The sequence below is a fragment of the Stereum hirsutum genome (genome assembly GCF_000264905.1).
Source record: "Stereum hirsutum FP-91666 SS1 unplaced genomic scaffold STEHIscaffold_1, whole genome shotgun sequence".
NCBI lineage: Eukaryota > Fungi > Basidiomycota > Agaricomycetes > Russulales > Stereaceae > Stereum > Stereum hirsutum.
In genome coordinates this window covers 3605730-3630609 of record NW_006763131.1, presented here as the reverse complement: position 1 = coordinate 3630609, position 24880 = coordinate 3605730, and the positions used below count along the sequence as shown (strand labels likewise).

Here is a 24880-nt window from a genome sequence, read left to right as displayed (position 1 = left end):
GCTCCTTGGGGATGAATGGATGGGTGGATGGAAGGACAGAGAGTGTGAGATGGGCAACCATGGACGAGCGAATCACCGGACACATCCTGCGAGGCGTACCGTCGGCTTGCCGCTGGTCATCATCCCGCTCTCATGTCGTCCACCGAAATTAGAACAATGGACACGAGATATCCAAAGATGAAAGTGTCCACTTGTCCGTGAACTCGAGCATACCTGCTAATGTCTGGCCCGCCGCAGCTCTGGTTATTAGTACGCTTGCAGATAATTACTATACGAGTATCACAAATGGAATGAGTTGTGACCTTGATTACGGAGATAGCAGGAAACAAATGACCACGCAAGACAGTGAATGCTTAGCATGAAGCGTAAGCAAGCATGATACGCACTCCTCGAAAGAAATCATGGAAGACACCCTCCTCCATGCTTTTGAACCGCGGTCTTAGGCCCAAGTCTCGACCCTTGAGCTCCACCGCGGCCTCGCGAAATCGTGCCAACGGTATCCTAACCTGCGCCTCATGTGCGCTCAAGCCGTCCGTCGTCAATAAATTCGATGTCCGTCGTCCGTCGTCCGTGTGCCTCGCGATATCCTCCCTCCAACACCTCTCCATCATCCGAAAGAGAGAATTCCAAACGGACGTCGGAGTTGCAACACCCGTTATTCACAATTCATTTCCGCAAATCCTGACCAATTAGCAGTTTCTGCTGGAGCTTCCGGGTGTGCGGGAGCCCCGATGTGATGCTGAGCCGACGCGAGATGGCTTTTTACGAGGGCAGATGCTTCCGTGCCTGCTACTCGATCATAAGTACTCGATCGTGATCGAGCCGAGCCGCTAGTTGCCGCTGCAGCAATTATTACTGCGGCTCGCTCGTGACGTCGTCGATGCTACCGATGCAATGAGTCGCCGTCGGTCGGGCTTGACCTTTTGCTCTTCATTTGGCTCTTGTGGAATGCTATGCACTGCCCTCGACCTGGGACAAATACAGTCCATACGGGTCCAGTGCGCGAACTAGGAATCCGGCGGCAGCAGACAGATTACCGAGGGCAACGGGCTGAGCGGTTCAGAATGAAGCACAGTTACAGAAGGCTCGGCTTGGATGTAGTACATTGTTAACTTTCTGCGCGAAGGGCACAGAGGGATGCAAAGAAACGGACGAGAAATTGTGTGTGTGTGAATAAACAGGTATTGCGCTGAATCTAAAACGGAAACAGACGGAAAATGTATGGAAGCATGTAAAGACGAAGACGAACAGCAGGGACGAAACTGAAGCCGATATGTAAAGCAAGAGAGGGAAGCAAGAGCGAGACATGCATGCAGTGATATGCGCAAGGAAAAGGCAGGTATATATATATATTCGGATGCGAGTAGAGAAGCACAAAAGATGACGAGACGTGGATATGTATTGATGCAAATGGGAATACGAGAATGTGAGGTAATGGGAAATTGTTCAGCAGAATGGGAATGCGGGGTGCAGTGCGAGAGAAAGGAGAAAGTTCTGTTCCGACCCGGGATGAAATCATGAAAGCCAGGAGAAAGAACGGTAGAAGTAAGCTACAATTTAAGAGCAACACGAGACAGATCGGTGAGCATGCGAGGGGCACGTATACGACTTGTACATCATCCTCATATAGAGCGATGTTGTACCATCCCAGTTCGAGGGACAGCCGAACGGGGCGTGATATACGAAATGACGAAGGGAGATCCGGAGACAAGCGGGCAAAGCGAGCGGAGTATCAGCGTACAGACTAAAGCGTAAGGATGTTTGCGCCTAAGCCGAGAAAGCGAGGGAAAGAAGATGAATCGCAGACGACGAAAACGGAAGAGGGAGTGATGCAACGGGGCCGATGACGATTGGATGGGGAAACGCGAAAGGTGTGGGGAGAACGAAGTTCATGAAGACTGAGGCCGAGAGAATAGATGAACGGGTTTACGCTGTATAGTATCTGCTCGTGTGCCGAGAAGGACCGACAAAAGGGAGGAAATAGAGTCGAGGGGGCGGAGAGAGATGCCACAGGTGGGGCCAAAGCTTCGTCGTGCACGCCCGGCGTACGACCCTTGGGTATGGGCATTTACGTGCGGCGTGACGCCACGAACGGACCTTCCCAAGGAATCGAAGACGGGTCCGTTGCCGCGCCTCGCCAGCTGCCGACGAGGACCTGGCCGTAATGCAGGTAGCCACGGAACACCCAACGTGCACGCCCCATTTGCGCCTGTGGGCCATACTTCAAATGACATACGAAAGATCAGCAAGGCTGCAGGAGTCGGACACGGAGGGTAAACAACGTACAGGGATACGAACGAGGGCGATCAGTCCATCCCAAGATCGAACACGGCCTAGGAATGTAAAGCGGCCCCAGGCTGCACCATGGTCAGGGTCGGTCTGCGGGGAGGAGGGTATCAGCGATGCAATAGAGTACAAGGAGGTGATAAGTCAAGACGTACCTCGCCAGTGATGATGATGTCTTGAATCCCGGAGCATGAGCCGTCAAGAGTGTCCTCTTCATCGTCCGACTCGTCCGAGCTCGAAGGAAGGGACCATGCTCTTGCGAAATCCTCTTCGTAGTCCTCGTGCCGAGGGAAGTCCACCTCATCCTCGACTTCCTCTATCCGAACAGAGGAAATCCGCGCCTCATATCGTTCTCTCGTCGCCTGTTCATCGGCTGCCCTCCGTCTGATACAGAAGGTGCAGGTATCTGCGCTGTGAGAAGAGGGACGACCCGATGCGTATGTTTCGTACTCCGATATGTTGTCATCACCATCGCGACAAATAACCTTCCCCTAAAACTGTATATGAGTATGATAAAACAGGACTATCAACGTGAAATTAGACTTACGTCGGATTCACGGCAATGGACTGCGGGCATCCAAGCGTTCTGAATGCCATCGTCCGCAAGGTCATCGGGGGGTCCTCCTGGAAGCAGAGCTACGGCAGGGTTGATACAATGATGCTCTCGTAGACGCATGAAGACGGGCCAGGTTGTCATGTAGGGAGACATTTCGCTGAAGTCTTGCGGGTAGTTCATCGTGGGAAGGAGGTTGAAGTAGCCGTCATCCGAGGGAACCTACACCTTCAATCAGGACACGTAATTCTATACGAAAGAGAAGATATCGACTGTCGTAACTTACCAGCATACGGCCCTGGAACAGTCCGTCTAGACAACCGAACGTGTATGTCGAACCTTTCAAGAAAGGCTGAGACCACGGATCCCAACAGTACCGTACTCGTTCCCAATCACAATCCCACTGCGCGCTCGGTGACCTGAGGTCCGCTTTCCAGACGCCATCCGTCTCGTACAAGTAGTCCTCGTCCGACAACTTCTCTGCCCATTTCCAATCTGACGGAGACAAAAACTTCGCGCCCTTGTGAGTGTTGACTTCGATGATGTCGGCTTGGGTTTGGCGGGTGTAACCAACTTCGTTGGCTTGCGCCCGGTTAACGGGGACGTTGTCGGGCACGTCAAGTTGAAGGACTTCACGGCGAGAGAAGTAGATGAGCTTGGCGGCGGCTGTGAGCGATGGAGTGCCGACGTCGACGTCGGAACCGTAGAGCGCGAAGGTGTGCCTCGTTTCATCGGGTTCGCGGTAGAGGGGGTAGGATCCGTGGATAGTCCGGACAGACACAAGGTCATCTCGCTCCCATTCCTCCGGTAACGGAAGGAAAAAGTGGTTGTCGGGGGCGTGAAAGGATGGATACTGGGCGATCGATATTGAGGATGGAGCATAGATAGAGCCAACAATGAATAGCGTACCTTGAAAGCCATGACGACGTATGGCAGGAGGAGCCGCACAAGCTCTGCACGTTCCGTAGGATGTTCATGGTCGACAGACTCTGTGAAAGTTGTTGAGACAGAAGAAAAAGAAGGAATTGAACCATTTAAGACGAACCTCTCGTCGTTGTGCACCACAGCAACCAGAGAGCAAGAGCGTTTATGGCCTTCTCCCGTGGCCAACCGTTCTCTGCGTCCTCCCACAACCGTGACCGCACGAATTTATTCACAACGACGCCCAAGCCCGCTCTGTCCAGTTGCACCCTATTCTTCCCATCATTTTCCATAATCAAAACATATGCAAGCCAGAAGTCATCGAGAACGTGAGGAGAATAGACGTCTCCTTGACGGATACGTCGGAGCATGGAGCAGTTTGCACGGAGCTGCGAGGTAAGATTGGAGGAGCGGATGGCTTTAGAGCCGAAGCGACGGTGTGGGGCAGCAGTATCAAACATGGACTTGTGGATGCGAGCGTAGAGAGCAGGACAGAGCTTGAAAGACAGTTTCTTATTCAGGTCGCGGCAGGCAAGTAAGAGGCTAACGAGCTCTGCAGGCCGACCTCGCTGGTCGGTCATGACGAGCTCGAAAGCAATGCGCTCAAGGACTTCACGGGGAATGGTGGTGATGTTGGGGGCCATCGTCGCGAACGGCGTCGACGCAGAGAGAGAGGGCAGAGGCCGTTGAGGGGGGAGGGGGACGGTCTGGCATGGATGAATGGAGGCATAAATAGGATAGCAGAGGCGCCGGAAAACGCGTCGTGATCTGCCCGTGCGAACGACCTGTCCTGGCTCGACCCCATTTCAAATTTCATTTTAATCTCCGGCATTCACCCCACGCTCGCCCTCCCACCGCCCGTCCCGCTCAACGTCCATCGCTTACCACCGGCGACGTCGTCGACCCCTCTCGCCCCTGCTCGGGCACCCTGCTCGTCGTCCTCGACGGCCTACTCGTCCTTTTGCAGCCGCCGGGACAGTGGCCGCCCTGCCCGCTCACAGCCATCAGATCTGCACTATCTCCGTCTGCCACCGTGTGCACCAGTAGTGCAAATTCCGAGCCATTTCGTTCCGACAGAACGGTGCGGACGGCGTTCTACCTTCCTCCCACCATTGCCCTCGGACTCGTCCACAGCTTCGAATCGGCACATCGATCTTTCGTTGCTCTCCACGTTCTTCTCCCTTCCACTCCTCCCAAGCCTCCATCTCTCGGGCCTCGGTTCAACACTGCTCGCATCAATCACAGCGCCTCCCATTCACCAGGTCGTTTCTTGCCTCTTCTGGCTGGCTTTTTTATGTAACACTTGTGTAAACTCAAGCACTTGCAAATTCAGACAACCGCCTGCGCCTCTTCCTCTCGATGAGAACTCCCTCTTTTGGACTTATGAGCGATCTATTCGCTCGGCACCTCTCCGTCGCCAGCCTGCGAGCTGATCTTTTCCCGACTGACACCGGATTCAGGTCTTTCGCCTTTCCAGACCGAGCGATCCACCACTTCACTGTCTATTCATGAATCGACCCATTGGCACACCTGTCTGCGACATTGCAGGTGTGCACCATCGGCGAGGATTATCCATGGCCTACCGTTCGTCCGGCTACGCGCCTGTGGGCCGCCGTTCACACCTCATCCTCGCCATCTTCTCTCTGGAAGTTACGCAAATTCCGACGGCCATCTTTCATCTCCCAGTCGCGCTCTTCCTTCAAGAGACGCTTTGCTGCGCGGTACCGCCCTCACATCCCCTTCGCGTTCAAGCTAGCGCGATCGTTACTTCAGAACTTACAGCATGTACACCATTCCCTGCTCTCGACAGCATTCTATGTACGTAGGTGGCCTCATCTCTGGGTCACACTTTTGCCATTCTAGCGCCTCAAATAGATCCCCACAAGCACCACAATACAGCCACAAATCCATCGGCTGTTTTCATATACCGGTATGTTCTCCGACCATCACTCGTCTGACTCTTCAGTCCTCATCGCAGGTTCCTGTACTTGTCCGTATGAAATACTCGTTCGCGTTCGTAACGGAACTACTCCAATGGACCCTATCTCATCAGACATAACCAGTCCCAAAGAAGCAGGTGTGATGGCCGTGATGCAACATGCTTGATGTCTCGAGTGTCTTCTCCGTTTGTTTGCTAGAAAGGCCCCCATACATCATGGACACGCGCGCTCCGTCTTTTATCCCCGCACAGACCATGGCGAATCAGACCCGCTGATGTTGACCCTGGGAGGAATGGGCCTTGAGTTGCATCCAGCTGGTCTTGTATACATATATGTACGGCATGAGCTTCTTCTTCCTCTTTCAGACGTCTGACGGTCTGATGCGCCCTGTTCCCTCGCAGTCTCGGACTCTTCTCTTCAGCGCTTGGTCCACGACTTAGCCACCGCTACGACCGTCGAAGGACCTTTATCCAGCACCCGATTTCTCTGCCTGAACGATTTTCATGCTCGGACGGTCAAGTTCGCCCCGGTAACTATGTTTCCTCCGTCGTCATTCGCTTTGCCCAGCTAACGGTCCTTGATGGACCCACACCGGCGACTAATTCCATACTATCAGGCACGTAATATTCACTCGCATAAACCTGGGGTCCAAGAGTTTTTCATCTCGGTTCTCACCGGCCTCTCCGTTACTCACAAACTTACTCAAGCTCTAGATTACAAGAACCACACTTCGGATTCGGTAGGAGCCTTACGCAGCGAGGTCATGCCGTAATGCTGGCCTTGGTTCCCCAATCGGCAGCCCGTCAAGTTGCTTCGTTAGCCATTCGCTGCTTGTAGCAAACCCACCGCATCACTGTCGTCTGTAAGCATCTCTCGGCCTCGGCTTAACGGCTATTTCGTCGTGTTGCTTACTTGCGCTGACTGATCATAGAATGCTTGGACGTTGTTTGTGGGCTCGAAAAAGGCATCTTTCTCCTCTCGAGCGATCGTGATTATAATCCCCGCTTATCCAACATTCATACCCCGTCACGTCCTAGTCCATCAAGCTCCCTGCCATGTTTATTCTCGTCTTTCGGCATGATTCTACGGTGCGACGCAAGACGAGCATGCATCGCTGTTTCTGTATCTGTACGTCACTCCAGAAGTCCAGCCGACGAACGAGAATACAAAGTATTAGCCTTCGTGCCGACGCAAGGTACGTCGCCTTGAGCTGGTCTTCCCCTTTTGTCCTTCAAAAGTTGGTGCAGCAGGAGCCAACGCCGGGTTGCAGTCGGGATCGTGCCGTTATTGCGCCCACCGTGGTCGTATTTGCTATGTTTATCTCTGCGAGCTCGTGGATTTGACGTTTCTTGAATCTTGAGCTTGTGGTGTTCAATCCAAATACAGTAGCTCCGCTCGAGCTTTCACAGCAACGGTCTACCTTTCGACCTCTCCACTGGACCGCGAATCTCTTGATCTCGGCCTGGGCGCTGTTTGTGGGAGGCTTGCAGGCATCATGGAGACCCTGAGGCGGAAATATAGCGTTCGCCGTCCTCTCGCCCGTTGTTGTATACCTTTCTTACCCCTGCATTACCCCATCCTGTTCTCCCAAAACCCCGACAGCCGATAGCTAGCTTTCTGCTACATGTTTCTGTAAATAGCCCCTCCTTGCCGCATTCCCATAATAGCGACTGTCGCCGCCGAACCCCGAATATCGTCTCCTTTTTATGCCACCAGCGGACCCGATAACGCGCACGGCCGTCGAGACCATCAGAACTCGGCATCCCGACAACAAAACTATCACCACGCTTCGTTCAATCATATCTTACGACCTTCGGTTATTGACACAGTCCGTGCTATAACAGCATTGTATGCTTGTTTGGGAGTTTGGAAGCAACGTTCGTCGTCCTCCCGCAACCTCCTTCTGGGAACGGGCCTCATTTCCGCTTTGATATAACCTTCTCCTTTAAGTTTCGAGTTCTTTCTCAGTTCCCGATGATGGTCATCATGGCTCCTCTTAGGAGTGCTGAATCCTGGATGACCCATCGCGATGACCTCCTAGAGCTTCATGTCATGTAATCCGACTGGTCTAACCACGAAATCACAGTTAGAATTCCATTTCTCTATCATTCCATGATTCGCCGTTAAGACCTGTATGTACGACGTACCCCTCCCGCCTCGTTCCCGCTATGGCGAGTAAGTCGGACGACACCTCCCTCATGCTCACTTTAAACTTGTCTACCCTCGCTATGGTTAAAGTAGGCCGCAATCCGAGTGCTCTCGGGGATGGGGATAGATGCTGATGATTCCCGTTGCCTCGACGATGGTCTATATCCGTAGCTTGTGGGGGTGGGGATCCGGAACGTAGAAGCGATGCCTCGAGTCCAAGTTGCATGGCGGCGTATCAATGCCAGCGCATCGACGTGAACATACATCTGAATACTTGGGAACTTCCAAGACATCTGTCTGCACCCTACGGTCAACGGCGACTATAGCTATCGTTGCCGTACACAGCGACTCTCGCGTCGGATCTTGTCTAAGTTCGTATTGGTTGTAAACCAACGAGCGACTTTCGTTTCGACTGGTTCTCCAGTCGACATCCACACAGGTATCTCAACCCGTGGGCATTTGGCCCCCGCTCGGAAGAATCTGAACGTTGAACCATCTGCTGCTATACCCTTTTCACTGGGCGGTGATGTGTTGACTTTGAGTTTGGATTTCATGAATCATGAATCATCTCAAACCGCACAGCCCAGGCGTCATGACCGCGCAGTAGCGCTCTGTCTGTACGGAGATGGATGCTCGGTCCCGCCGGCGCCTTTCTATCATACCTTTGCGGTCTGTTGGCTGTATAGATGCATCAAACGATAGAACCTTACACGTCTCCTGTTTCTATAGGGGTTGACTGGTCCGACCTGTACTCGCTCCCAGGACCTCACTAAGTTACCATTATCCCAGAAACACCCAGCGCCGCAACGCACAGAGTACGGCTCTTTGACCTACATGCATACATCGACCATGAATCGCACATACAGCGGTCGAACCTGAGCCCGCTTCCGTGGCGAGTTCCTAATTAATTCAAACCGTATCTATGTTGGTGGCGGGACGGGCCGTTCATCATCCTACCTCAGACTTCCCGCATTCATCTCCTTCAAGTTGTTCTCCAAAAATGGAAACGGTGTTCGATTACCTAAGTATGTAAGAATTGCGGTCATGCGAGACGGCCTGCAGGACTTCTGCGTGGAGTGTATAGGAGGATGTCCTCGGCTTTCACTCGATCACGGATAAGTATACGTGTACACGGCCGGTGGAATATTTGGATATCGATGCCAGGCTGGGTCGGGCTGGTTAGTAGAGAAGGTTTGGAAGGGCGTCGATCTTCAAGCACTTGGCGTCCACTGACGCGATGGATAGTCTGGGGGAGCCATGCCGTCGCGCCACGCTGGGAATGGGGTGACCGGCAGATCCGCAAACTTGAAGGAAGGAGGCAGACTGTTCAAGAGATGGCATGCACTATAACATCACGCAAACACACCCACACCATTGGACGGCGAGGAATAGGGCACGTTGAGCAGCACAGGGCCGTGTAGGATTGCCTTGCTGCCACCTAGTGGCAAAACTTCGAATTCGGGTCGTTCCCGACGATCCTACTTAATTTCCGTGCATACGCATATTCTTAAATTGATACAAATATTGATGTCATGATGAAGAAGATAGAGAGAATCCCCTCGGGTATAGGGCTATTCGGTCTAAGCTATGGGGATCATCTATATCACCCCCAGAGCACAGACAAATAGCACGTTCTCATGGACTCATATGAGCCTGCGTGCCCACACTGACATTTATACGCGTTTTGCGCGACATATTCCCAGTGTAGTGGCAAGCGAACTTGACGGAAGAACTACAGACGAGTGGCGGTAGAAGGGCAGAAGTAGAACTTGAAGAAGGGTCCCCACATAAGTAACTTTGAAGCATATGTTTCGTCATGGACATGTCGTATACGGGCGGAAGACTGAGTTCTTCGGTTGCCCGCAAGTGTGAGAGTAAGTATGTTGGATGATATAGCTTTGAACCTTCCGACGAGTCGGTGGCCAGCGCCCTCGTCGGAATCAGGTGTCGGCCATAAGTACTGAGTACTTAGCCGGACCAGATGATTGACCGAGCCAGTAATCGTGGTTCTGTTATTCTGTCCAATGAACGCAACATATAGGCTGAAGACCGCGCGAAGATCGTTGGACGCTTTTCTGATAACATTACCGAAATAAAACATGGGTTGAAAGGGTGACGCGACGCGACGCGTTCTGATCGCGTCCACGGCCCGCACCGGAACGGGCCATGTTCATTTGTGGCGTTCCCTCGAGTCAACGCCACGTACACCTCCGAATCTCATTCAAGGGCGACGATCATCATCACGCGAAAATCGCTCTCCTCAACGGGAAAATTGATTGAATATCTTCGGGATCTTACTTCAGACTCTCAGACCGGATTGTCATCGAACTACACGATCGACCGGATCAGCTCGTACGATAATGGCGTTCTCCACGACACGGTCTACGGGACTTGGGCTTGACCACTATACTAGCTTCTCCTCCCCCCCGTCGTGCAATCTTAGTGCAACCTCTCCTTGGCCTCTCTATCTCTATATTTCTTGCAAAACTCTTTCGGTCCCACTGCGCAGAGTGTGGCGCTGTGCCACCCTCATTTCCTCTGCTCCGTTCAGCACCCTTTTACATAAATAATGCACACTAATTTATACTGGCGAAGCGAGCCTCTCGCAGCCGCTGAGGCCGCCGCTGACGCAGCCTCTTCATCAATCACCGTCTTTTTCACCGCGAGCGCTACCAGCGACGTCCTTCCGACAGCAACCAGCGTCAAGGAGCTCACCACCAACACCTCTGAGCACACGATTTCCCCATCCGTTCCTTCCCTCTCTCCTGAAATGCTCAGCGATGCATCACCACAACAAACGGAAGCTCGGGTCGGCCACCGAAATTACATCGGTATAATTATCACTGCAGTCCTCGTAGCCGTCGCTCTCCTCCTCTGGCTCTTCTTTTCCCGCTCTTCTCGAGGGATTCGTCGGTTCTGTCGCCGCGGAGGACGAAGACGATCTCCTTCGACTGCTGTGAGACCTCAATCTGTGACTCTCACTCCCGCTCCTCCCTCGATAATGTCCGGTCCACCCTCGCCGACGACCCCGATGGATCCGAAGGGGGCGAGCACTGTGAAGCTTTTGGGATTGGGGTCCTCCTCTAGCGGAAACCTCTCGCCGTATGCAACCTCGGATGGGGGAAGATCGGAGTCGGTCCTAGATGTGGAGAAGGGGAACACGAGTGAGATGGAGCATTCGACTTCTTCACAGGTGAGCCTGTCTGTCTTATTGCAGTTTGTCTGGGTGTATGAAATGACCGACGGATGGAATAATTGTTAGGAACCTCAACAGCCAACGAAGACCTTCTGGCAAAAGATCGGCCTTCGCAAGACATGACACCCCTTTCACTTCACCATCATTTACGTTTTCTGCGTCACATATTAGATCACCTAGGTCGGTTCATTATTTCTCTTCAACACAACTCGAACGGACTTGCCGAACTGGGAGCTGACTCCTTTAACTCATAGTCTACTTCACTCCTTCTTTAATGAAGCGATACCTCGAAGCAACGGCGTCCGGCCGTATGAATCTCAAACTTCGTAACGTCTCGCCGCACCACTATCACTCGCGCTACCAACCCAGACTCGCTCTCATCACTACTCGCTCCTTTCGGCCATGCACATTCAAGTTGTCGTCGCGGCCACGATGTTTGTACCTTATATGTCATTATACTCTGACTAGCAGCAATCCAGTGGATTTATTATGGATATGTTCCTCTATTCAATCTCTCCCATTTGCGACCGCATCATCGCTCACTTTGAGGCTCGGTGGCGCCGGGCGGTGAACCAAAAAAGTATGTGGCGAGGAATTTCAAAAACAAGACACGGTCATGTGGCCTAGGTCTTGAGGCTCATTGCAAAACCTAGTCTCGCGATATATATCAGCTCACGACCATGAAATATTGTTGGTTGTGGTGAGATCTTGCGTTGTTGGGCTGTCTGCAGATTTTGCTCGTATAATTCCAGACCTGGTGCCAAGGGCTGCTAACCTGGATAGGGGCTTACCGTTTTTTGGGACTCAGCTGCAGGCACCATCTTCTGTGCCTTGCCCGAGGTCGCTTGACGGTCAGGAGGGGGTCGGGAGGGTTGCCACAGTGAGAAACTCTGAGTACTTCCGAGGACTCTATTCCGTCCTGGACGCTCTACATCGAAGGTGGGATAAACGAAAGACTTTACTAACAGTGCGAGTACAGGTACGTATCAAGATCTCAGTACGAAACAAATGGAACGACGGCAACATGACGATAATCAAGAATAAACCCACGAACGATAACGACGCAAGCGGGCTATGGGTATATACGTGCAACTAAACCAATCCGTTATAGACGAGGCGATGTGCGATATGCGATGGTGTTTGAGTTGGATGGTTGGATGACAGTGGGTGAGTCCAGGTATCTAACACAGCGAAAGTCGTATGACGAAAGCGAGGTCCTTGTGACTTGGCAGTAGCGTGACAATATGCGAACGAGAGAGGCATCTGTGGTTTGAGACAGCATAGACGCAAGGTAGTACAGGGTTTTACAACCGATCTGCACGGCGTTGATGAGACCAAGACGGGGATCGTGGATTGAGTGGGAGCTGGGGTTCGCATGGCGTCGCGTGTCTGAAGCAGCATGATGATTTACGGATAGTCGAATAAGGTGAAGTGCGATGCATGTGTTGGCATATGGTAAAGTGGCCTGTAAAGGATTCGGAAGATCCTAAAAAGATTTAGCCATTAACCTCGCCACACAAAGCATTGAGGACCAAACGTACCGGTCCAAGGCCAATGATACGCGTAGCGACCCTCGAGTCAAAGCGCTCAACTGAATCGCAGGGTCACTGACCGTCTCGACGTGGCCTGCATGTCATCTTCGTGCTGCAGACGTAAACCAGACGGAACGGACGTCAGGTCAGACGTCTCGATGACAACCGAATCGCTCGAAATCAAAGCGAAAAGTAGACGCACCTGTAACACATCCACTGGCACAATTCCCTTCTCCAAAGCGTCCAAATTCTTCTTCTCGTTCCCGCCACCCAAGAAACTCGACGGCGTCCTCTCCCCCATGAACGATGATGGGGTCGCCGGCTCCAGCCCCACGACAAGTTGCGGCACTTCGCTCCCTGACTCTTCCCTAGTCAGTCCTGGCCTCGTCCCAGCCCTGTTGCATGACTTCCTCCTAAAGCACGCCGAGAGCACCCTCGACTTCTTGTAGGCACAGAAAACGACAGCGACCAGGATAAAGAAGATAGCGATGAAAATGACTATCATCGCCGCCGGGTTTTCGGCACTGAAGACTTGAGCAGACATGGTATCTCGACGGACTTGAGGAAGAACGAAGAACGAAGGTTAAAAAGAAAGAATGGTAGGTGAAAGAAAGAAGGGAGGTAAAAGAGGGGGAAGGGGGTGGGCGGGGGAGGAGAAAAGGGTTGGTGCGACCGCTCACGCATGTGCTGATGTTTGAATAGAAATATAAAGGGAGCGAAGGTTCATAACGCGGAGAAGCGGACCCTGTCGCTCCTGAGGCGGCTCCAAAAGTCCCGCCTGTCGCTTCCGAGGTCTGCGCAGGTCAAGCTAAATGGCATGTCTGCATGGCGTCGATCAACCTTTTCCTCGTTCGTTCACAAGTACACCCAGAATGGGCCTGCCCCTTGACGGTGTGAGAGGAAAGATAGATGGGAAGGAGGAGAAAGCATTCGATTCGGAACGCCTTCGTTACGTGGTTGCAATGCTAGGCGAAATCGAAACTAGTTACTTAGTCTATTCGCTCCGGAGAACGCTGGAGAACGGTGAACGTGTGAAGCTGAGGCCTGACGATACCGTGATGAAACACAGTATGAGACTTCTGGTCGAATGTGCCTGGGATAGAGCGTAGTGTTCGAACCAAAAAGAAACATGAAGTACCTCTTCGCCACGTCCTGAAACATCCCTAGAGACATAGAAATGTGTAATCGACTTGAGAGGGTTTACAAAAAACCACAATCCCTTCGTGAAGGTTGAGAAGGCAGGGACGTCAGTGGCTGAAGCTTGAAGACTGATGCATGATGAGGAATGGCAGATATGAATTCTGCTAACGCCATACACGGATACAGCCGCACAATATCGGTGCTGTACACTGTATACACTATCTCACTGGTGTCCGACTGTTCATGAAGGAATCGAGTTACCGACAGGTACATACAGTATATTGAATGTACATCTTCGTTGTTATTCGTACTCGGTTTACACTCTCTGCCCACCTATTCACCGAACCAATTATACAGCGACTCTGACCAGAATCAAGGCTCCAACCGTTTTGGGTCTCTTGGGAAGAGAGAAGCTCTACGGATGTTGTTGAGCTTGAGGAACAACATCAGAACACGCTCGAGACCGATGCCTCCACCACCGTGTGGCGCACATCCCATCCTGAACGCGTCGATGTAGCCTTGCATGGAAGCGGGGTCGACGCCCTTTCCACGCATCTGTTCTGCGAGGAGATTCGGGTCGTGAACACGCTGCGCTCCGGACAGGATTTCTTCGCCACGCATGAAGAAATCGTACGAGTTCGACAGTTTCTGCAAAATATGGTCAGATCAGCCTCAAGGAATGTATACAGCAGAGGGAGCTACGAACTGGGTTCTCAGGGTCAGGCATGGTGTAGAACGGACGGAGCTCCATAGGGAATTTGTCGATGATGAAGTAGTCGGTTTCGTACTTGGCCTTCACGAGCCGGCCCAACCTCTTCTCGTTCTCGGTGCTGTAGTTAATGATGAAGTTAGTCCAAGAAAGATCTCGAGCCCGCGGAGAAGAAGCCTACTTGATGTCGTCCAGAACGGCCCTGTCAACACCATCCTCGACCAAAAGGTCGACAGCCTGAGCGAACGTCAACTTCAAGGTCTCCTCTTTCCATGTAAAGGGCTCCGCGGGGAACTGACGTCCGACAGCGTCGATCTCACGCTTGTACGTTTCCGTGAGTCCTTTGAACATATGCTTAAAGAGGCTGTCGAGCATTTCCATGACTTCGTGATAATGCTCCTCGATCGTCATCTCCAAATCCAATCCGATGAACTCCGTGAGATGTCGGTGCGTGTTTGAATCCTCAGCACGGAAGACGGGCCCGATCTCGTAAACGCGCTCGAAATCAGCCGCGATGGCCATCTGCTTTGCGAGCTGAGGTGACTGGGCCAAGAAAGCATTGCCTACACGTCGAAAATCAACATCAACGGGGTTCCTCCCAGTAAGGAGGTAAATCGAAGTCATACCTTTGAAGTAACTGACTTTGAAGACGGATGCTCCAGACTCAGTTGCCGCGCCCTGCAGTTTTGGACTATGGATCTCCGTAAAGCCTTTTGACTCCAGGAATTCGCGGAACAGGGCGCCAATGGCTGCTTGAAGCTTGAATACAGCCTGATTGGTTTGTGTCTAAAGAATGATAAATTGTCTAAGCAAAGGACGTCCAAGATCATGCATAGTCCACCACTTACTCGCAGGTCAATAATCCTGTTGTTCAGACGAGTGTCGAGGAGCACGCGGCTGAACTGAGCGTCCGCCTCCTGGACCTCAGTCTCTGGACGTTGAGCATCGTCTATCGAGAACGGTAGTCGACCCTCGACCGCAGCGATCAGGTGAATCTGTTCAGGGTCATTACGCCGGAAAAAATCAGTATCGAAATTGTCTCACGACGTGATTCCGATACGCACCTTGCTAACGTGGACCTCAACGTTCCCGACAGTAGCGCTCTTGATAATCTCAGGCGCAGTCTTAACCACACCTTCCACCAGCACAATGCTCTCGCTGCCCAAGCTACCGGCCCATTTGACCATCTGTTTTGACACCTTGCCTTCCGTGACGGTGATCAATGCTTGGACGGACTCAATACGCTGACGCAGATTCAAGAAGACCATCTTGTTTCCTTGTGCGCGAAGAGTATGGATGCGAGCCCGAAGAACGACGGTCTGACCATCGAGATTAGGGGAGAGGGAGGTGATCTGGACACGTTTGATATTTGGTCGGGTTTGCGATTGATTCAGAGGAAGTTTGCCGTAGAGTCCGACTGAGCAGTCCTGTGAGAATATAGCAACGACCACGATTTGCGCATGATGGTCAGGGATTAGTATGAAGTCGAGAAGTTCAAGACGCTTGCCTCTGCATCAGCTTCTGCTTTCTGCTTTGCGAGCTCTGCTTGCTTGGCAGCCTTCTCAGCAGCTTTCTTCGCCTTCTCGGCCTCCTTTGCACGTTTCTTCAACTCGTTCTTAGAAGGCTCTTTGGGAGCACCGTCGCCCTCTCTGTGTGTGCATTAGCCTGAAATCTTGTGGTGATCGGGTTTGTATATGCTCACGCGGGTTGTTCAGCGACGGGGTCCTTTAGCGCTTCGGTATCGGCCATGGTTGGATATTCAAGCAAGTATGAAAGTGACGGTTTACAATAGGAGGAAGCAGATATTTATGCAGTCGAGGTCCGAGGGTTCAGAGCGGAAAGCACTCACGTCGAGTCAAATATTCGATCTAATCTTAGGATCTAATCTTGTTCTGAATGGCCTACGCCACTCTACGCTTTTCTGGCCTCGGGTGCGCCCGGGTCATATCCAGACGGCAAGCCTGGAGGGGACATTTTGAAGCGGAGTCGCCGAACGTCTCTTCATCATATTTATGCCCATAAGGATGAACAGAAATTCTCGGGCTGCAATCTAGATCGGCCAGAAGAGAATTTTGTGTTGAGGCTTGAAGAAACTGTCTCCACACCGATTCAGACGGTGGACTTGAATACAAGTCGACTCCAACATATCACGTATACCGTGTCTAATCAACGCTAGTGTTATGTTGCTGCATCTGAGCCCGTGTAGAAAAATACGCCATGCGGCTACACGAAGACACGCTGACTGGCCACATCATGCGACAAGGAAATATGAGAGGAACCGCCTCTTTCCCACTGGAGATACGAGTTCACTTTGTTCGGGTTCGTCTCGTAGCAGGACGCGGGTGAATGTTGGTGCTGTAATAATTGTACTGGTCAAATTGGACCCTCAAGAGAGACACCGATCAAAAAGAAAGTGGACTTACCCAACCGTTCTGCACGGGACTGGCGAGGCCAGTCGGACTCAAGAGCCGGAGGAGCACCCACAGAGCAATGAACATGCAGAAAACCGATTATTGCACTCCATGCCTATATACGAGACCGTCATCAGTCTATGTGATAGTTGCACATATCGAGGTCAATGACACTTACGTTGACTGTGGCATTCGAAACCAGAGCAGGCATCTGCATTTGAAGCTGTACGAAAGAGTTGAGTATCCGCATCATATGACAAGGTGTATGACAGAGTTGGCGTACCTCCAGTGCCTCCTCTCGATCATTAACAGCTGCACAACGTGTGTGTAACGAGAAAGGAACAATGGGTTCAGGAAGTGAGTCTAGTAGCGCGATTAGCGTGTGTGCCACTGCATGGGCGTAGGCGGCTTGGTCGGGGGATTCGTCTCTGGCCTTGAGGCCGCCCAAGTCAGCGCCTGTGTCTAGACGCTGTGTGCTGTATATTAGTGTTAAAAGGCGGTTATCGAGTAAGGGCTACCGACCTCCCGAATATCGGCGATCAAGTCACTGTCGGGCTCGGTTAAGAAGAGATCATCCTGCAAAGATCTTGAGTTGCGGCGAACTCTAAGACATCGAAAAAACTCACGAAGCGCTCCGCCTCGTGGACGTTCAACCAGGCCACTAACTTCTGAATCTCGCGTGAACCGTGGATAGGTTCATTCTCCGGCAAGAGATCGCCTGGTCCTTTGAGGTTTCGGACTGGGCCAGGAAGACGCGCGAGGACAGAGAGACTGTTGCCGAAGCAGGTTGAGGCTACATAAACATGAGTATAGAGGAAACCCGACGACTCGCAAGTAAAAAAATGCTTGCCATATTGTCCACTGAGCGATATAAAGTGGTCTTTCCCTAACAGAGTGTGGAGAATGAGTGTCGAGTCGAGAGTCTCCCGCCGCACGTTAAGATCCTGTGCATTTATTCGCGAGACAAGGACGGTGAAGCTCAGGTCACATTGTTCGCCAGGGAGAAGAAAGCCCTATACGGCACGATGCCCGGATTTGGTCAGGTTGTAACAATGACATGTGTGAATGGATCTCACGGTCATAGGTTCGATGTTCAACCAGCTTGGATCTAATGCGAGGTCAAAACTTACCAACCACAATTGAAAATAACCTGGACAGAGTGCTCACGAGTTGACTCGCCTGGCATATTCGCGTAGAACCTAAAGGCAGCCGGAATCTGTCGTACCAGAAAACTAAACAACGGTGTGTGTCACATACGAAACCTGCGACTTACCTCGCTCGTATTCTGAACGGTAATCGACCGACAAACAGCCTTCTCGTACCTTCCACAAGAAAACATAAATTAATGATCGAGAATATAAGAGGAAATAAGCGGAACCCTACGAAACGACCCCTAGATCCAGAGCTGTGGTTGTCAGTCGAAGTGTAGGTATGTCATCTAATTCTTCTGGATTCGCCTTTGAGACGGCTTTGTACAGGGTGTGCGCGGTTCTGTCCAATCCATCGGTGTCAATTACGGGTATCTGATGCGACAAAAGGTGTTACAACCACAACGGGTTAAAACAGGGAGCAATAACTTGCCTGGACGGAAAAGTCCGCTGATACAGGCCTGTGATCGCTCATAGCAATACGAGGGTGGCCCGAGTACGACAGCTGTCGAACAGAGATTGAAGGCGAAGGTAGGTGGAGGATCCGATCCGTCCATGCTGGTTTCCGTCTAGAATAGAAAGCGCGAATGAGTGCGATAACGGTGAACTAGATGAGGATGAGACACACTTTATATCATATCCTAACGAGTCTGTCAGCAGACCAGCACCAAACCTGTACGTTCTGTACTCTTATCGCAGTTAGAGGACACTGAGTCTGGAGACTGAAAGGGGGTACCCACGGGAGAAATTGAATAGGTTGTTCTAAGAATCCCGCAAAGGCTCTCCGTTTACGAATGGACTCCCTCAACTGAACAGAAGTAAGCATGATTGATATCGTGAAATGGACGACGTGTATATACCTGGTCATGGTATAATAGCAGCGAATAAGCACTCTTGTCACGTGCGGCGGACCGTAGTATCGTCCTTACATCGTCTTCAGGAAGATTGAGCCGGTAGTTTAGATCTAGAAGGGGTAAACTCAGAATCTTGTCATGCTAATCTAACCGAAAGTACGGGACCGACCTCCCTATACACAGGTAGCGGGTATTCATTATTCTAGATCATGCGTTCCAAACAGTCGACAATTGACACGCACCATCCAGAAGAGAGCATCCGACTCGTATACTCGGAGAATTGCTTCCGCAGGCTCATAATCCTTTGACTCCGACCGTTGTTGGGTATATTGTTGATCTATCTTGAAGCTGAGCCGTCTTGAGATATCGTGAAAATCTGCATCGCGCCTCTCTAATCCGGTCTCAAAGGCAGCCAAGTGAGAGTTTACAAAAGTGAACGCGGATGGCAAAGGCGTAGTACCATCGTCACAGGGTGGAGGGCAGTACGTGATCCGAACAGCCGCTGCGCCTTTATTTCCCTATATAAATAGAGAATGACCACAATCCTATATAGGAGAGATGAAAGACTAAATCACGTACCAACACCCCACCAATACCTGCGGAGACGTAATCGGTCTTTCCTCCAGAGAAGAACTGCCTTAACTCTTTCTTCACAAAGACGATAATGAGCATCCCGACAAGCTGCTGTGACACGAGCTGTGCCAGTTCGGTATTAGACAGGGTCGTGAACGGATATACAGGTACCATACTTTCTCATACTTCTCTCCATTCTCTCCTAGCGCAGCTACCAACGAGTGGGTCCATAAAGCCTCTCTTGCTTTTGTTGCGATCACCAAAGCCGCGGTCGAGTTGTCCAACTCTTGAAAGCCAAAGACCAGTAAGTCAGGGTCGGTCGTCGCTGGGGAGTCTTCCTTCCTGTCATGCTCCACTGAGGTACTACCATCTATGAAAAGAGATCAGATCGTAGAATGATTGGGTTTTTCGGCTGTGTACTGACCTGTTGCTGGAGCAGTAACATCAGTTGGATGTGTATCTAGAAAAGAGACACTCCGTCCAAAGTCTCCAAGTGATATTGGAGAGACTTCTTTCATCGGGGGTATGAGTTTCTCCCAACCTCCCAAGGATCCCTCAGCCTCATCGGTTTTGTCATTTTCTACCTGCGGAGTTGCCTGTCCACCGACCCAGGGTGAAAGGTCCTGTGATGGTAGTTTCCCATTCACGTTGAACGTTCCTATACGTATCCTGAAGACCATTTACTAAGTAAGCAGCGGCAACGGATAATATTGAACTCACTTTAGTTCCGAGGGACGAAGTTCTGGCTTCGTGGCGTTGTGGCGAGCCTTATTTCTGAACCAGTGATCTCGGATGGCATTATAGTCGGCGACCTCGTTTCCCGGCATACCTGCGCTTCCGATGCTGAGACGCTCATTCAAAGGCTGGCGAAGCACCCGGAGATCAGGCGGCGGCATCACTGAGAATTTCTGTTAGTGAGAGGAGACAAAATAAGAATTCGTTATCTCTTTTACCAGAAAGCCAGCAAGATGGATCATAAGAATACGGTGTGAGCCATGGATACTTTGAGGCATGGGGATTGTTCTTGTCTGAGAGTTCGTAGTTTAGGATGTGCGTTGGGAGTGCAAAAAGAGAAAGACCGACGTGCGATGCCCTTCAGTCGCCTAAATTCAGACAAAAAAGAGGGGATTCCTTGCGGTTCATCTGACACGAACGCGAGGACTGTTGTATTGTCATTGTATATCTCGATAGACAAACGGACGTCTATGCAATGTGATAAATATACAACGTTAGCACTCATTCGTCACCATGAAAGCAAAAGGACGTACTTGGTTGTGAGCCTTCGGTTCTCTCATCCATGTCCAAGGAGGGTTCGTTGTTTATTTGCGAAATTCTTACATCGATATGGCCAACGATAGGAAACACATTTCGGATTCGAGGAGTCCGTAATCGAGCTGGCGTCGGCAACGCCGGGCCCTCGTAGACGAACAGACTGCCGAGAACATAAGTATGCATACGTCAGGACAAAAATACAACGTATCTTACCAGCCTTCCTCTTCGTTCCTGTTGGGATTTCGATGCACCGCGATGACGAGAAAGGCATTGGCCTGTTCCGTTGAAAGCTGTAGTTCCCTGTTGTTTCGCTCCTCAAGTGGGACGATAATCCCTTGCAGTTTGACTTTCAGGACCTCACTGGGCCGTAGAACGGGTTGAAACATAGCCTCAATGCCTAGCACCAGCTAGTAAGCCTAGGTGCGGTAGGAGAAAGCGCTTCGCGCACTGCGTTTAGTTGAAGTCGTGACGGCTCCGTTATTCCCAAAAGCCGCGCAGCGGCTTTGTGCCACTCTAGAGACTAGAGTGTGAAAAGAAGCAAAGAGTTGCCGATCTTGAGTGCAAAGCGGAGACAGTCACACGTACGAGGAGAGAGCGTAGTACAATGAGCAATGGTATTGGCGAGAGGAACGAGAGGCGATGATGCCGTCGTCTACCATCTCAAACATTGCGGGGCCTCAAATCCACGTGGTACTGTACGCGACCATTCCTTCTTCCCCTATTGTCCGGATTTGTGTGGCTCTTTCGTCTGAACTGTTGTGACTGGGGGAGCGCTACCTTCTGCACCAGTAACCTTGCTGGGAGGAGATTTTCCTTTCATCGATCTTTTGTTTCCATCCAATATATTTAGGCTTACCCGGACTCAGATGAAGTGTACTTATAGTGGACATGGCAGTCAAGACACAGTTGGGCAACTGTTACTCATGTCGACAGCGAGTCAAGATGTGGTAACGAGTAAAGCACATGTGCAGGCTAGTCGTAGTTCATCGGAGTGGTAGTATGGTACCCGAGAATATTTCGATCGGAAGATAACCGAAGATCTCGGTGGGTCAGAGCGCCACACCCCTTGCACGAGGATTGCTCCTTGAACTTGACGTCTAATCGAGGTGACTGCCGACGACAAAGACTTGTATCGCGTCTCAGGAGGAATAGATCACAGATTTCTACGCGATAGACGTCAACCAACTTAACTACAGTCAAAGAAGTCATGTAGAAAAAAATAAACGCGCGAAAGGTGCAAGAAACAAACATTAGAGGCCCGCTAGGTGCGTATGATCACGACTGACAAAAGCTGGAATAGTCAAGAGTGGACGTGTGGCGATTCCTCAAAAGGGAGAATGGAGAATGAAAAAAAAAAGATCGAAATGGAATGTAATTCGTCGACTACAAGATGTTCATTGGATCAATCAGAGATCCGCCAGACAACAGACGTACTACCGCTGCCCGGCCTGCGTCTGCGCCAGATGCGACTGATAAGGCGCATAATTATAACCTGAATACTGCCCCGCACCAGTCGTCGGCGTCCCCAGCGTCACCCCATTCCCATTCCCACTCGTACTCCCTGCTTTTGGCAACGTAGGCGCATAGCCGCTCGCACCCGACCCAGCCGCCGCCGTCGATCCAGCCCAAGTAGGCGTATACCCTTTCGCACCTGCGGTAGTAGCTACCGTAGTAGCCAAAGTGTTCGCCACAGCTCTCTGCGACTGAGAGTTGAAGAAAGCGTTGTACGACGGGGTGGTCTGGCCGGCTTGGGGTGTACCCGGTGCCGTGCCCGACTGAGAGGGTTGTTGTTGTTGTTGTTGCTGTTGCTGTTGATGCGTATAATTGTACCACGAAGACGTGTACGAGTACGGATTCGTTCCAGACGCGGCCGTGTATTGCTGTTGCTGTTGGCCGGAGGTCGATGCTCCCGGTGTCGCCGGCGCAGCGGTGGAAGCACTTTGTCCATACGCGTTCGGGTAATAGGCATTCGTCGATGCAGGAGCATAATTGTAGCCAGCAGTCCTGTATTGTGTGTTGCCATACCCAGAGTATGCATACGCCCCTGCGTAGCCCGTCGCTGCAGAGGGTGTAGCGGGAGTTGTGGCACCGGGTCGAAGGCTGGAGTTTTGATAAGCGGGTGTAGCAGGGGTCGTGATAGCTGGTGTAGCTGCGGAGGCGGCGGCAACAGCGGCAGCAGGAATGTGATTGGTTTTGAGATGAATGGTGGTATCGTCGCGAAGGGCAGTAGTGGGGCGATTGGACTGGAGCGTTCCGTACCAGCCTTCAGAAGGACCGGTAGGTAGTGTACGGTGGAGTTGGTGCAAGGCTGCCGGAGAAGGAATAAGAGGCGGAAGAGTGCTACCAGAGGAACGGGGGCGAAGAGAGGCCAGAGTGGCCAAAGAATTTGTTATGCCTTGGGCTGCAAGTACAGAATATGGTTAGTCAAAGGACAAGTGATGTTTTCTGTCTTACTGACCGACATCCCACTCCTCCGAGTTCATCTCGACCTTCGTTGAGCCAGAAGCGAGTCGTCTGCGTTGCAATTCCTCCAACCTCTTCAGCGCTTTTGTATTGCGGTCCAAGAGCTCCTGCACGGCCTGCTCTAGCTCTAGCGTACCCAGAGCCGATTTTATAGAGGCCACTTCTTCCGGAGGAAGGAGGTCGTGCAGCGTCTCTTCAGGCACGCTCTTCGTGCCTTCCACCAGCTTTCTCTTTTCATCATCTGTCACATCTTCCACTTCACCGCTCTCATCCTCCATCTGAATATCATCGACACTCCCAGATTTGGAAGTCACACTCCTCAATCTGTCCAGTCTTCTCTTCTTCTCTTCCTCCCACAGTACTTCGCCTAGCCTGACTCGTCCAACTTCCGCGCTGTCCTGATCGAATGTCGGCGCAAAGCTCGCATAAGGGCCATAGTCTAGAAAAGCGCCAGTGAAGACGGGTCTCGGGCCCGTGTCAAATGCTTTCTTGACCAGCTTTCTTTTGGAATATGTTCCGAGGGTTGGCACGGAGGACGACACACCAGAGGACGACGATGCTGATGGTAGAATGGCGACAAGCTCAGCTTGGGCAGTCGGCAAGTCTTTGAGCTCCCTTCCGTCAGTTGAGACGCCCTCCGTGTCAACAGAAGTCCACCATTCTCCGGTCGGAAGTTTCTGCATCAAGGCGTACTTTCGTTTTCGGGAAATGGAAGAGCGAGAGGTTGAAGTGCCCTCAGAATCGGAGAAAAGGTGGTTCACGGGGTCTGGAAGGAGAGACTCGACATCGAAGGAGGCTGGTGAGGAATGGAAAGAACATTGGTCAAGAAGGGAGAGAGCGAGATTGCAGAACTTGAGTTGTTGCGCTGCGGGTGCAGATGGACGGGAGCGGGGGTGAGTGAAGACAGGGAGGAGGGGTTGAACCGCAGACTAAAAATGATCAGTGTGATGTATGGCGCAAATATCAAGATAGATAGCATACCTTAAGGACACGCAATGGATGGCGCTGAGATTCTTGAAGTAGTGTACGGAATGAGTATGTATTGGACTGCGATGAAGATTGAGGGTCGAGGGTGGCCGCGGGATCGGCGGGTAAGGGGAAGACTCTGTCAAGAAGGCCTTGTGTATCGACCCTGTAAAAGATCGATCAGAAAGGCGAGTTGAATGAAGATAGGTGGAAATTGACGCACATTTCGAGGATGTCCAGAATGCGCTGAGCATCCTCCGAAAGGATGGGTACATCTCCTGCACCCTTCACCTCGACGGGCCTTTCTTTGGTGACATCGTTTTCGAGTGAGTCCTCGCCCTTGATAAGCGAGTCGGCTCGCAGCTGTTTTGCCGCAGGTTGATCTTCGTTTTCTGCGTTCGAGCTGCGTTTGCGCTTCTTGATTTGGCCACTGAGTCCTTTCTGCTTGCCCGGGGAAAGAGGGAGAGGCACGTCAGTAGGTTTGGTCTCTATCAATGTGTCGTCTTGTTTGTTGCCTGAGCGAGTTGCGCGAGCCATCTATGAAGAAAGCGAGAGCAGCGGATGAGGGGTGGTGTGGCGTCGAGTTATGTACGCGACGCGTTTGTCTGGTCGACGCGACGTGCTCGGATTTGGCGAATGCGTTCGTCCGCTCCAGCGCGAGAGACAAGATGTGGCCTCCTCCATCGCCCAACAGCAACCTTAACCCTATCAACCGCCCACGTGAGACCCTTCCCACGCTCTTCCTCGCGCGACCTCTGCGCGTTGACG

General features: G+C 51.7%; 8 protein-coding genes across 8 annotated transcripts; 3 read left to right on the top strand and 5 right to left on the bottom strand.

Moving 5' to 3' along the window:
- Nucleotides 1-1093: 1093 nt before the first annotated feature.
- On the bottom strand, nucleotides 1094-4449 carry STEHIDRAFT_165099 (uncharacterized protein). The gene is made up of 7 exons (XM_007299100.1): nucleotides 3885-4449; nucleotides 3749-3828; nucleotides 3126-3692; nucleotides 2834-3061; nucleotides 2442-2777; nucleotides 2287-2379; nucleotides 1094-2221 (listed from the first exon to the last, which is right to left on the bottom strand). The coding sequence occupies exons 1-7, from the start codon at nucleotides 4402-4404 to the stop codon at nucleotides 2069-2071; spliced, it is 1977 nt and encodes a 658-aa protein (XP_007299162.1). The 5' UTR covers nucleotides 4405-4449; the 3' UTR covers nucleotides 1094-2068.
- A 728-nt stretch (nucleotides 4450-5177) lies between these two features.
- Nucleotides 5178-5630, top strand: STEHIDRAFT_144156 (uncharacterized protein; the record flags this gene model as incomplete). The annotated part of the gene is made up of 1 exon (XM_007299099.1): nucleotides 5178-5630. A coding segment is annotated over one exon (339 nt), but the record flags the coding sequence as incomplete, so codon positions are not given.
- A 1003-nt stretch (nucleotides 5631-6633) lies between these two features.
- Nucleotides 6634-7341, top strand: STEHIDRAFT_117838 (uncharacterized protein). Its single transcript, XM_007299098.1, has one exon. It carries the CDS (start codon nucleotides 6756-6758, stop codon nucleotides 7041-7043), a length of 288 nt encoding a protein of 95 aa, XP_007299160.1. The 5' UTR covers nucleotides 6634-6755; the 3' UTR covers nucleotides 7044-7341.
- Nucleotides 7342-10417: 3076 nt separating this feature from the next.
- On the top strand, nucleotides 10418-11167 carry STEHIDRAFT_152205 (uncharacterized protein; the record flags this gene model as incomplete). The annotated part of the gene is made up of 2 exons (XM_007299097.1): nucleotides 10418-11041; nucleotides 11111-11167. 2 exons carry the CDS (start codon nucleotides 10418-10420, stop codon nucleotides 11165-11167), a joined length of 681 nt encoding a protein of 226 aa, XP_007299159.1.
- A 1464-nt stretch (nucleotides 11168-12631) lies between these two features.
- On the bottom strand, nucleotides 12632-13120 carry STEHIDRAFT_127648 (uncharacterized protein; the record flags this gene model as incomplete). The annotated part of the gene is made up of 2 exons (XM_007299096.1): nucleotides 12632-12688; nucleotides 12779-13120. 2 exons carry the CDS (start codon nucleotides 13118-13120, stop codon nucleotides 12632-12634), a joined length of 399 nt encoding a protein of 132 aa, XP_007299158.1.
- Nucleotides 13121-13938: 818 nt separating this feature from the next.
- STEHIDRAFT_165097 (aspartyl-tRNA synthetase) lies at nucleotides 13939-16242 on the bottom strand. Its single transcript, XM_007299095.1, has 8 exons — nucleotides 16128-16242; nucleotides 15927-16074; nucleotides 15490-15852; nucleotides 15274-15420; nucleotides 15052-15211; nucleotides 14607-14988; nucleotides 14423-14546; nucleotides 13939-14364 (listed from the first exon to the last, which is right to left on the bottom strand). Exons 1-8 carry the CDS (start codon nucleotides 16172-16174, stop codon nucleotides 14089-14091), a joined length of 1647 nt encoding a protein of 548 aa, XP_007299157.1. The 5' UTR covers nucleotides 16175-16242; the 3' UTR covers nucleotides 13939-14088.
- A 343-nt stretch (nucleotides 16243-16585) lies between these two features.
- STEHIDRAFT_117834 (DNase I-like protein) lies at nucleotides 16586-21276 on the bottom strand. Its single transcript, XM_007299094.1, has 24 exons — nucleotides 20897-21276; nucleotides 20680-20843; nucleotides 20495-20614; nucleotides 20365-20439; nucleotides 20132-20309; nucleotides 19836-20080; nucleotides 19588-19781; nucleotides 19418-19534; nucleotides 19079-19356; nucleotides 18845-18950; nucleotides 18725-18792; nucleotides 18613-18666; nucleotides 18418-18553; nucleotides 18220-18359; nucleotides 18110-18158; nucleotides 18004-18052; nucleotides 17913-17944; nucleotides 17687-17849; nucleotides 17463-17629; nucleotides 17359-17412; nucleotides 17120-17305; nucleotides 17015-17059; nucleotides 16849-16951; nucleotides 16586-16780 (listed from the first exon to the last, which is right to left on the bottom strand). Exons 1-24 carry the CDS (start codon nucleotides 21067-21069, stop codon nucleotides 16677-16679), a joined length of 3000 nt encoding a protein of 999 aa, XP_007299156.1. The 5' UTR covers nucleotides 21070-21276; the 3' UTR covers nucleotides 16586-16676.
- Nucleotides 21277-21831: 555 nt separating this feature from the next.
- On the bottom strand, nucleotides 21832-24672 carry STEHIDRAFT_165095 (uncharacterized protein). The gene is made up of 4 exons (XM_007299093.1): nucleotides 24336-24672; nucleotides 24128-24278; nucleotides 23142-24075; nucleotides 21832-23084 (listed from the first exon to the last, which is right to left on the bottom strand). Exons 1-4 carry the CDS (start codon nucleotides 24647-24649, stop codon nucleotides 22117-22119), a joined length of 2367 nt encoding a protein of 788 aa, XP_007299155.1. The 5' UTR covers nucleotides 24650-24672; the 3' UTR covers nucleotides 21832-22116.
- Nucleotides 24673-24880: the final 208 nt, after the last annotated feature.